This window comes from Lissotriton vulgaris, chromosome 2_1, assembly GCF_964263255.1.
Source record: "Lissotriton vulgaris chromosome 2_1, aLisVul1.2, whole genome shotgun sequence".
Classification (NCBI taxonomy): domain Eukaryota; kingdom Metazoa; phylum Chordata; class Amphibia; order Caudata; family Salamandridae; genus Lissotriton; species Lissotriton vulgaris.
This window is the reverse complement of record NC_141687.1, coordinates 759,830,027-759,842,506: the sequence shown is the minus strand read 5'-3', so window position 1 is coordinate 759,842,506 and position 12,480 is coordinate 759,830,027. Positions and strand designations below refer to the sequence as shown.

General features: G+C 41.4%; 1 protein-coding gene across 1 annotated transcript in view; it reads right to left on the bottom strand.

Annotated features, from left to right (window-relative positions):
• Window positions 1-12,480, bottom strand: part of LOC147731106 (uncharacterized) — a 485,394-nt gene that overhangs the window by 337,955 nt on the left and 134,959 nt on the right. The window contains exon 6 of the mRNA XM_086956073.1: window positions 11,889-12,014. Coding sequence (XP_086812199.1) covers window positions 11,889-12,014 — 126 coding nt within the window. The remainder of the gene's footprint in view (window positions 1-11,888; window positions 12,015-12,480) is intronic.

The following is a 12,480-nucleotide window of genomic DNA, read 5'->3' as shown; positions in this document are numbered from 1 at the left end:
GTAAATCCGGTAAAGATCAAAAGAAAGTTATGGAAATGCATCTATATGAAAGTGAAGGTGAACTTGAGGAAGTGAACATTTGTCAGGTCAAGGAATCTAGTGGTGATGGCCCAATGAAGTTGGTGCTGGTTCATGATGCACCAATAAAGATGCTCTTTAGTTCTGGAGCCAAGGTGACTTTAATTCTCATGTCTTTCTTTGAGCAATATGTGGTTAAGAAGGTCAAATTGAAAGGCCAGATATAAAACCGAGGGGGTATGGTGGAAAATGATTGACTACCTTGGCTATTTATGGGGCACAATCGATTTTAAGGGAAGGATCATCACAGGGGAAGTGCATGTGTCCATGAAGGGTGATTCCCTCATAAGCTGGTTTCATCAGCGTCATTTACAGGTGTTCCTGGATCCAAATGAGAGTCCATCTGTGTGTTTAAAGGAGCTGCCTGCTGTCAATCAAGTAAATGATGGATGGAAACTCTGGGTCAAGGAATTTCCTGAGGTATTTGATAGCAAACTGGGGTGTCTCAAAAATGATATGCATTTCATCAAGATCAAGCCTGGTGCAATACCAAAGGTAGCGAAAGTAAGGGGTGGACAAGTTGATTGCCAATGGCATAATACAAGAAGTCGAAGCCATGGAATATCTTCCTCCCATTGCTATAGCTTGCAAGGCCAATGGGAGGCCAGGCTTTGTGTGGACTTGAGGGAGCTCAACAAGGCAGTGGTGGTGGATCACTATCCATTGCCGAACATCAGTGAATTGTTAGGCTCTCTTGGGGGTGTAAAGCATTTTTCTTCTCTCAATTTATTCTCGGAGTATCACCAGGTGAGGTTGCACTTTACCTCCCACGATCTCACTGCTTTTGTGACATCGTTCGGCACCTTCAAATCTTTTAGGATGCCTTTCGGTCTCATCTCTGCTGCTTCAGTATTTCAGAGAGTTATGGAGCGTATCTTGAAAGGTGTGGATGGTGTAAAGGTGTATCAGGTTGACGTTCTTGTGCTTGGAGTTAATGCTGAAGAGCTGTAAGTTGAGAGTGGTCTTGAAGAAATTGTGTGACGCTTGCTTAACACTGAGAGCTGACATGCCGTTTTGATGTAGCAGAGATTGAGTACTTGGGACATTTTGTGTCAGCGAGTGGCATTAAACACAAGCCTGCTTTAGTTAGTACGATTTTCAAGCTTAGAGTTCCCCAGAATATGGATGAGCTTGTCAAGTTCTTGGGGATGACTGAATTTTACCATAAGTTTGTCCCAAACTTTGCTGGTGTTACTTGTCACTGAGCTCCTGAAGAAGGGATGCGAGTTTGGATGGTCTAAAGCGTGTGATGATGAATTTGGGAATTTGAAAGCCTGTTTGAGCAAAGTGCCTGATTAAGTAGTTTTGACCCTATGAAAGATTCTTATCTAATGACTGATGCTAGTTCCAAGGGCTCAGATGCAGTTCTTCTCCAGAACTCTGGAGGGGAGGAGAATGTTATTTTGTTTTTATCTAGACCTTTGAGGGGTGCAGAGTGCAACTATTCAGTGGTTGAGAGGGAAGCTCTTGCCATCTTTTGGGCCATCCGTAAATTGCAGAAGTTTCTATGGAGAAGCAAGTTCGAGGTATTAACAGCCCATAAACCGCGGAAAGAGGTGCTTAGCAAGAAAGGAATTGATTTGGTTTCCCACTGCATACGGAAGTGGGTTGTAGTGTTGCAAGAATTTAGCTTAGTAGTTTCTTATGTTCCTAGGGCAAGTAACACTCTGTCTGACAGTTTATCGAGGTTGGGTGATATCCATGATGAGGTGGGTGAAGAAAGTGAGTGGTTTGGAGGAGAAGAACTAGAGGATGATGTTGATGTGTGCATGGTTAGTGATGGCATTGTTTCTTAAGTGGAATGGAGAGAGTTTTTAGTGAAAGATGATGTTTTGCAAAAGGTAGTGGCAATGGTATTGGATGCGTGGTGTGAGAAGAAGGATTGTTGTCCGGACCTTAAGGCATTCTGGCAAGTCAAAGAGGAATTAGCTGTTGTTGATGGTATTTTCTTGAGGGGCAGTAAGTTGGTTCTTCCTCGTGCTCTATGGGAACGGTTGCTTAACAGCGCCCATGCCAGTCATATGGGAATAGTCAAAACAAAAGAGAGAATTAGGAAGGCTTATTGGTGGCCTGCCATGGGTGTTTATGTAGAGAGGGAGGTTAGGAATTGTGTTCTGTGTACATGCAGCGATAAGGTCTTAAAGTGCAGAACTCAACCGATGGTACTGAGGGAACAGTCCAAGGAGCCTTGGTCAGATATTGCCATTGATATTTTAGGTCCTGTAAAGCTAACTACATGCGATCGGTATGTCTTAGCTTGCATGGATATGTATTTGCGGTGGCCAAAGATTAAACTAGTCAATTCTGTGGAGTCCACTGTGGTTACTGATTTTCTGGAGGAACTTTTTGAGAGAGAGGGTTTCCCAATTTCAGTGCTCTCGGACAATGGTGTTCAATTTACCTCAAGGATTGTTGAAGTTTTTTGTGTTGCAGGGGAATCAGACACAAGAAGGCAGCTCTTTACCGTCCTGAAAGCAAAGGTGTTGTGAAAAGGTTTGTGAAAGTGTTAAAGGAGACCTTGCAGCAAGCCATTGTGACAGGTGTGAACTGGGAGGAGGCCATGAGGAAGAAAGTGAGAGAATATAGGTTTACTCCGCATTCTTCCTCAGGAGTATCTCCTTTTCGTTTGTTCAAAAAAAGGGTGGCGAACACAGAGGTTTGACGTGGGTTGTTGCAAAAAGGTCAGTTGTTGATGGTGATGTTCGAGGTGTGGATGGTCGGAGAGAAAGAGAACGTGTTGTCATGGAAAAAAGGAAGAGATTGTTTGATGAGCGCAAAGCTGTCCAAAAAACTACAGTTTCTGTGGGGGATTGGGTTAAGATCAAAAGTCCTCGCTTCGGTAAAGGAAATTAAAAGTTTAGCAGAACATTCAAGGTTATCAAGGTTTTTAAAAATGCCATTAAGACCAGCAATCACAGGGTGTGGAAATTAAACAGAGTGGCCAGATGTCGGTCCACTGATATTATTGGATCTTCAAATGTTACTTCTGATTGCACTTCGCTAGAGGAGGTCTCAGGGCCTCGCAGATGATTTAGACGTCCTGTTACATCGCAAGATTATATTTAAATGATATGTCTTACTGTTAAATTCTTCGGTTTGGTCATTTTTTCATTGTTTAGTTTTAAGTTTTCTTTGTTCTTCACCTTATGTTAAGTATTGGGGGGGAAGGTGGTGTAGTGTCTTGGTTCTGTGTTCTAATATGGAGTGCTGCTCCTAGTTGCTAGGTGTTCGCTCTAGAACATAGAACCTGGGTGTTGTCTAGGGACATTTGTATTGTCAGTTGACAGTTGGTTTGTTTGGTGCTGGATGGGGTCTCCATTACCCTAGTCTTAATAAAGACGACTTCAACACTGCAACAGCCTCCTGGACTTATCATTCCTACAGATCCTACACCTGGCCTTTCGACTGAGTGTAGCACGCTTACAAACCCCTGATTGATTGATTGTTTAAAGTCCCTATGTCTTTTTGGCCGACCATCTTGTGACGGCTAGCCACACATGCACATTTTAAAACTATCAACACAGCTCTCTTAAGACAGCTATGTTGAGAGTAAGTCCAAGCCTCCAGTGCGCTGTGGAGCATCGACTGAGGCTGGTCCGACTCCCTCCAATCTGGGCACTGCTCACATGATGCATGTGAGCAGCGCGAGGACTAGGCAAGGGAGTTAAAGCATCCAGTTCCTGGATGAAGAGGTCCGGAGCAAGAACGTCATGTTAGGTGAGTTTTTTGTTTTTTTTTATATTTTGCACTCACACGCCCATGTCACCCCTTCCACGTAGATGTCAGCCAACACTGATCCTATGATGGCAAGACATGAGTGGCTTCTAAGTCCCAAGCATCAATGTTTGTGCAGTGCAAAGCCCCAACTAATGCAATGACACGTCTAAAACTATCGATTGCAGGTCCAAGAACCAGATACTAATATAAATCCTCTCCACAGCAGTGTGATTTTAAAGATTTTAGGGGCCTGAGCAAAACATATTTTGAGGGCCCATGTACAGAAAAAATTTGAATTGTATTATGTATTTCAAGACCACATGTTGCCAAACAATACTAAATTATGCATGACATTTTAACAAGGTGACACAAAAAGTTGTAATATGTCTGCCAGAGGAAACCAAAAACCTTAAGATTAATTGGTTTATAGAGACAGAGTTAGAGATAATGGTAGGCAGAGACAGAGGCCAAATAGAAAGAAAGTTTGATTGCCCAGAGGGGCCTTTGCTCGGTGAGGGCCCTGAGCAAATGAGCATTTTGCCTATGCATGAAAATGTCTCTGCTCCACACATTGGTGTGAAACGTGTCTTTTTCAGTTGATTGCAATCTGTGTATGGAAGCTGCAGCTCCTCCGAGGAGCATATATTGGGATCCACGTTGGAAGACTAAAGTCACCCAGACCACAGACAGTGGTAATGGCTCATATACAATTGATTAATAGACACATGCACACATGGGGGATGATTTATAATTTAGTGGAAGGCCCATCGTTCCACCATGAGAAAGGACTCCATTCCCTAGGTAGGGGGACCGCCCGCCAAATTTATGAATGGTCACCAAGATGCCGGTTATTTATCACGCATTGGCAGGAATCTCAGTTATGGTAGTTCCTGCCAATGCATTTCACTGTTTGGTGCTTGGCTGTGTCAGCATGATGCAGTCCTTCACCAAAAAGTTATCATTTTTGTTTTCATAAAGGGAAAATTCAGAAATTGGATTTTCTTTTTCAAAATAAAAAATATAACACTCCTCTCACTATGGGAGTCCTCTCCCATGGCGAGGGGAGCATTTAGCTGTTTTCACTGCCCCTTACTGCCAGGATTTTTCTGGCAGTGAGGGGTAGTAAAAACTGACCTGCCATTTCGCCCACTGAAATTAGGTGGGCTGGATGACAGGCCAGCCTCCGACAGCCCTTACTCCCCAGGGCCTCAGGCTACTTTTGGCCACGGTGGAGACGTAATAGTCTGTGCCATAGCCAAACTTAAAGCCCTCCTGCATATGACTCTGGCATGCTATGTTAGCTGTGATGGAACTCTGTCGCTGTTGCAATGGTGTCCCCTTCCTGCCAACATAGAAATCGGGTCTTTGATCTGTAAAGGATCCACAACACACATACGGTATTGGATATCTTTCAAGAGATATTACTGTCACTGAGTTCCCTTGGCTATCCTTCTTAGAATCTTGTGGTATTCCTGACCTTGGGAATACCCACAGGTTAGCATTGCATGCCACATCAGCATACACAGTGTTTAATTTGTGCTGTTGTTTGCTTAGTACCAGAACTCCTTTTAGAGGGCCTAGACTGAGTTGCACTTAAAATAGAGTTTCGGGCCAGATTTAGATTTTAGAGGACTCTGTTGCAACGTTTCCCTCCCAATGAAGTCTATGGTCCACCCACCTGATTTTAAATGTAGGTGTACTGTAGTTTGACAACTGCAGAGACTACGCTATCTCTGCCGTGGTCAAACTTATCTGATGGCTTGATGGAGTTTGAACCGTCCGAGGTTTGGCTATATGTCTGCCCGCCTAAATTAGATAGGTGGACATATAGCTGTTTTTCAATGCCCATCACACCAAGAAAAACTTGAAGGTAAGGGGCATTGTAAAGTGTCCAATGCCTCCCTCACCAGGGGGGCATTGCTTTTTTTATTTTCTAAAAGAAAATCATGCTTTGGGATTTGCGTTTTGAAAACTAAAAATAATTGATACGATTGACTTACGGATCCTGCAAAATTACCAATGCTAGACATCTCTGCTGGGCCAACAGACATTTCTAAATTTGGCTGACTGCACCTCCATCAGGGCAATAGAGTCATTTACATCATTGCCATGGCAGAGGATGGGCCAACTGCCAATAAATTAATCTGGCCCATTTTATAACTCTCTTTGTGCGAGAGCAAAAGAGAGAGAGATAAAGAGTCAGGCAAACAGACAGAAACAGACAGACACAAATACCCCTTTATGAAATGACAGATGGGACAGAATAGGGATTCAGACTTGTGCACGAGGATTGAAATGTAGGTTCAGGAAATCAAGCTTTGAAAAGAAGATTGGTTTAATTTTTAAATAATGATTTCCTAAGGAGATAAAGGCTACTGACTAATCTGACATTACGACAGACATTCTATGAAAGGATCCATCTCATTTTGTCAATTATATGGTTTACGTGTATTATTTCTGTATTGGAAGCAGCGTGAGGATGTTTATAACTACCATTAAAAACAAGCATTGGCAAATCCCATCGGTTTTGCCTTTGGGACCTATTGGCTCTGCAACTGGGTTTTGGCATTGCTGTACAGCATCCTTGATACTGTGCAACACGGCTAAAGAAAACAAGCCTTTGCAATGCAATCAGTCTCAACTTTGGGACATTATATGTATTTATCTATGCAGCACATTAGCCTGGGTGCTGAAACATCTACTGTTCTTTAACTTTGAAGGAAAGTAAGCACCAAACTGCGTGACACACCAGGTATGGGAACACAAGGAGAAAAATATTGCCTTTCAGCGGGAAATAGTATAGTCCAAAGCTCTGTTTTTAATATAAAATCAGGGCCTTTGTTGGCAATGTCACTGAAAATACAAGATTTGAAAAACATATTATTGTCTACGGGTGCTAGTGGAAGACAATTTCTATGGACTGGAATCTAGAGAATGCTAAAGTGATTCTGGTAGTTTACTGACCTCTGCTGGTCATTTTCTATCAAGAAAGTTAAATAGAGGCAGTTGAACAATTGAAAATAACCCCTTCTCTCAGATTCTTCTTCAAGGTGTTACCTCTAGATCAACAAACTTGTCAGGCAAATATACCTCGGCTACAAAGGCAATCACTACTCCATATCACACCTCTCACCAAGAAAATCGATGATCCTAAAATGGCTAATACAGGAGCAGGAGAAGTTGAAAGTACAGTGACTGTACAGGAAACTGATTTGAATTTTTCAACGTCAAATAGATTTCAAGTCCTAAGTGTAGAACCTGAAAATCAGGTCTCTGGTCCTGAGGATGTTTCTCAGACTTCTAAGCAGTCATCTTCTGAACATAGATTGGATAATCCTCTTGAGTCGCAAAGTGTTGATCAATCGGAATTGATGAAGATGCTAGTGAATCTTACCTCGGAGATTAGGAGTACATTTTATATTTCGGAAAAGAATCAGGGAAAAATCCAAGATACTTGTGAGGCATTGGAGGTGAAAGTCTCTGGTATTATGGAGAGGTTCTGCTTGATAAAGGCATCTGTAGAGGCTTTAAATAAGGAAGTAGAGAAAATCACACCAAAATTCTATCGTTAAAAAAGCAGTGTAAAATCTTTGATGGATAAAATTGAAGCCTTCGAAAATAACAGCAGATGTAACAACATAAAGGTGCTAAGTAACCCTGATGTCTGCAGGGTGACAATATTAAAAGTTTCTTTTAAGGGCTGCTAAAAGAGTTTATCCCCTCCATTGACTCCCTAGACTTGGAGGCAGATATTCAGAGAATCCATAGTGACTGTAACATATGTGTTACCTGGAGGGGAGGGGAGGGGAGGGAACTCGACTGGGTGGTTTATCATCAAGTCCAAGTTAATGTTAGGGAGGGTTCCCTTGGGAGGGAGGGGGAGCACAGCTGGATGGAGCTATTGTTCTATGGTTCTTTTCACTGGGTGGAGAGCAAGTTAGGGAAAAAAGAAAAAAAAGTCCTCATTTGACAAATAGACAAGACTGCACAAATAAAATTGGACGGATTTGTAATCCTCGCATTTTATTGCCACTCTTTATTTAACCGCAATTGAAGTTTAACCTGGGATGTTAACGGCTTAAGAGTTTTAACCAGGCAGAGGAGAATCTTCCAACATCTGCATCAATCTGAGTTTGAAATTATTATCCTTCAAGAAACTCACCTAACATGTGAGGAATGGGAATCAATCTGTGATAAACAGAGAAGGATCGAATGTTCCTGTCACACAACACAATTGTGTTGTACTAAAGGTGTAGCTCTTATTTTTAAACAGACAGCTAGAGTAACGTTAGCTGAGGTTAAGGTGGATGCTAAAGGGCGTTGGGTCATCTGTGATGTTAAAATACAAAAGGAGTGCTATGTTATAGTTGGATATTACAGGCCTAATACAGATGATGAAATCCCTTTAAATACAATTTATACTCACTTGATTCAATCTAATTATACTATAATAATGGGGGGAGATTTTAATATACTGTTGAATCCAGTCCTAGATAAGCCTAGCAGGTGGAAAGTATTATCTTCAAAAATGGGGTCGTTTATAAAGGTGTGGTTGAGGGACCTAGGTTTGATAGATATTTGGAGAGAAAAAAATAATGGCCTGGGTGCACCGTCAGATTACACATTCCATAACAAAAAGTACGGACATTCTTCCCGTATTGACTTCTTCCTGATTGATTTAAGATTGCTGAAACACAGGTCATTGATTAGGCATGTCCCGGAACATCTCTCGGATCATTCTGCTGTTGCATTAGTCCTCCAATTGCCCAAAGGTGAATCTACGAGGAGATGGACTTTTGATAGAATGCTACTCCTCGATCCCTTAATAATAGCAGAGTTGAAGGAGGAAACACAAACTTTCGTTGACATTAATTTAAATTCTGCCTCAATAGAAACTATATGGGATGCATATAAAGCATTTATTAGAGGGTGGTGATAAATTTGGCGGCTAAGAAACAGAAGGAGATTAGGAAAGTTGTTCGGAAATTGGAGGAAGGTATTCTTAGAGCATTAGCTGAGAGTGAATCCCGTCAGGGAGAGTATTTGGATGGATAGCAAGGCAGAGATTTGATGGCTAAGAAGTAGGTATTAAAAGACCACATGGGTGATATAATTAGAACAAAATGGGAGGTCAGTAAATTAGCTAATTATGAGTGCGGGGAGGGATGTCGGAAACTCCTTGCTTGGAAGTCCCGGGTAAATCAAACTAAGAACCTAATTAAAGGGATAACACTAGAATCATGAGAGACCTCTTCAGATAAAATGAAAATAGAAAAGGCATTTGAGGTGTTTGTTCAGGATCTATATACCCAAGATCTAGTGGTCTCAGAGCTGCAAATTATATTGAGGATATACCGCCCCCTCGCCTAATAGAAAGTCAAACTAGTCTATTGAATCGAAATATAGATTTAGCAGAAAGGAAGACTATGTTGAAACATTTAAAAAAGGGCAGTGCTGCTGGAGCGGACGCTATCCCCAATGAATTCTATGTGGTGTTGGCTTAAGAGATCGCTCCAGTTCTTGTGACTGTTTGATAGTATTTTCTCGGAAAATAACCCGATCCCCAAGTCATGGGATGAGGCAGCAGTTTCTTTGAATCTTAAACCAAATAAAAACGCAAAGAACTGCAAGTCACATCAACTTATCTCCTTACTAAATTGCGGCTATAAAATCTTTGCACATATTTTAGCAGGGAGGTTGAATTTTGTAATGAGTTCTTTGGTTCAACTGGACCAAAAGGGATTCATTAGGGATCCCCAGCTTCACGAGTTAACACATGACCTAATTGGGGGGATCGATATAGCCACTGTCCATAATTGTTCCCTCTCGATTTTTGCCTTCAATGCGGCGAAAGCTTTTGATCGAGTGAATTGGCCTTTTTTTAACACTTAAGACTCGACCGTTTGCGTTGGGTGATTATTTTATTCGAGCAATTAAAAACATCTACAATACGCCCATAGCCAAACTTATTACCAAAGGCAAACTCTCCAAATCAATTAAGCTGGAATGATGGATGAGGCAGGGATGTCCGCTATCCCCTTTATTATTCAATTTATACATAGAACCCTTGGCTTGTAGTATTAGGTCTAGCAACAGATTTACACCTTTTAGATGGGAGGGTTGGGAGAAAAATGTCACCTTTTATGCAGATCACTTGATGATCTTCTCTAGCGAGTCTCCTTCTATCTTACCCTGTCTTGAGAAACTATTGACAAATTTTGGAAGGATTTCAGGTTCTCATAAAACTGAGATTATGACTTGGAACAAACCTGTAAGCTCAGTTACAACAAAACTGCAAATCCGCTATCTAGGCATCCAAATCACTCATGATATCACTAAGACGACCCTAGTAAATTTAGACGTCAAAAAGAAAGAAATAGTTTTGCTTTTAAATTCTTGGAATAGCCTCGCTTTATCTATTTTGGGCGCTCTAACTTAATTAAGATGTCAACTTTGCCAAGGTTTACCTTCATCTTAAAGACGATCCCCTTATATTTTGATCAGTCTGCTTTGAATAAAAAACAAGGGTCAATAAATAGTTTTCTCTTGGCAAATAAGAGGGTGAGGATTGATTGGCGGAAGTTGAGATATTCAAAGGTAGAGGGGTGTATTGCTAGCCCAGATAATGCTTTTACTGTCTTGCCTTTCAATTAAAAACCGTAAGACCTCTACTCTTCAACTCTTGTTTTCCTCCTATGCTGCTAGCCATGTCCAAGAACATCCCACAAGGGGGCGACAGAGTTCTTTTTAAGTATGGACACCCACATAAAAAAAAATTGACTAAAGGTTCTAATTTCGGCCTGTAAAGTTTGGTTTCAATTCAGGAAGATCCTGAAGATCTCTTATTATAGTGCAGGGGCCTCCATTTGGAACTCCCAGGAACGCCAGTCCACTAAGAAGATTCCCTATACACTGTATTACAGGAGGAACGTATTATGAGCTGGGGCCAACTGCTTCAAGGGAATAAACTCCTCTGGTGGGACATGTTGTATAATCTCACAAACCAAAGACTTGCAAGATTTAAGTTTGATCAATTATCTAGTTGGGTCTCCATTTGGATAAAGGAGAATGAGTTAGTGTAGAGTACGAACTCCTCTCCGTGGAAGTCTATTTCAACAAAAGGAGGTCTCCAAATGGTATTGGCGTCTAATTAAGAGTGAACCCCTTTTAGTACCTATGGAGGAGTCCTGGGGAAGAGACCTGCCATCGACCAAGGTAACACACCTATGGCAAGTATCAATGTCCACTCTTTGGAATGTGGTTAAAGCTGCCTATCTCAAGAGGAACCATTTATTCACACTCCATAGGGCATACTGGTCTCCAAAGAAACTGGCTAAATTGGGAGGTGCCCATCGAAAGGTTTGTCCGAAGTGCGAGTCTGATGATTCGGATGATCGCATATGTTTTGGCAGTGTCCTTCTATCCAGGACTTCTGGCAAGACATAGGTAAGACTGTCTCAGAGGTTCTGGAGCGAGAGATTAAGGTAAGCTTAAGTCTGGTTATATTTGGGGTTCTACAAGAGGAGGGTATTAGTTATAATTTGTCTAACTCACAGGCTTCTTTATTATTTTTGCTGGTCCTTCTAGCTAGTTGGGACATTTGCCTAAAATGAATTCTACCACATTCACCAGTAGTATTAGATTGGGTGGCTATGGTTAGGCCTATTCATAATTTAGATATGGCTAGTTCATCAAAGAAAAGATGTAAAATATGGAGGAATTGGGTTGATTGGGATACCAAGGTTTGATAATACTTGTTTTGCTATTTGTCTTGCTACATTTAAAAGTCCAATGATTAATAAATAAGTGCGAGTGGAGTTAGTGTTTCTATCTTGTGATGGTGAAAGGTTTCTACCCGATATATGTATCACTAATCACCACCAGAATCTTGGATTCTGGTGGTGATTAGTGATACATATCTGTTTCGTTGGATTCCCGGGGGGGGGCCTATGACTTAAAGGTATCATCATACGGGGACCCTTATATAAACCTTGGTTTGCTTAAAGATTGCTCACTTATTTAGGCTAAATGACGACAACAAAAAAACAAAAAAAAGGCACACGCTGATGCATGACATGACTTGGATGTCTTACCTATACAGGTGACACCATTCTCCATCTCCCTCATAGTGTATCCGAGAGGACAGACTCGAGATATTTGCTCACAGCCACCATGGTTACAGGTCAGAGTGCAGCCGTATTCCCCACAGGTACTGGGAGCTGTAAACGGAGAAGGCATCAATGACATGGAGCACCTAGTATTATGATTTGGACAGTTTTCAGTTTCAAATTCATCCTCTTGGCTGACCATGATTGCTTGTTTATAGATTAACAACAGTGTTCAGCTATTACTATTAGTCACCACCACTTGATAAAATCATATTGATGTGTGTAAATGTAGATTTATCTATGATCTTTGATATACTATTATTTTATTAGGCTGTATGTTACAGTAAGTTGTTAGTTCCATAGGTAAGTATTGCATATTTAACACTACGTGTCCTATCCTATACATTATCATTTATGAAGAGGTACGGCACCGGGCATAGCATCAATGACTAAGTCCATAAAGTGCATTCATGGGCGACGATGTAGGTTAATTTATTAACAGCTGGACGAGGCCTTGACTTCGCTAGATCTTATCCAGAGGGTGACTGGTGCGACTCATGAGAAAGGCCATACACTG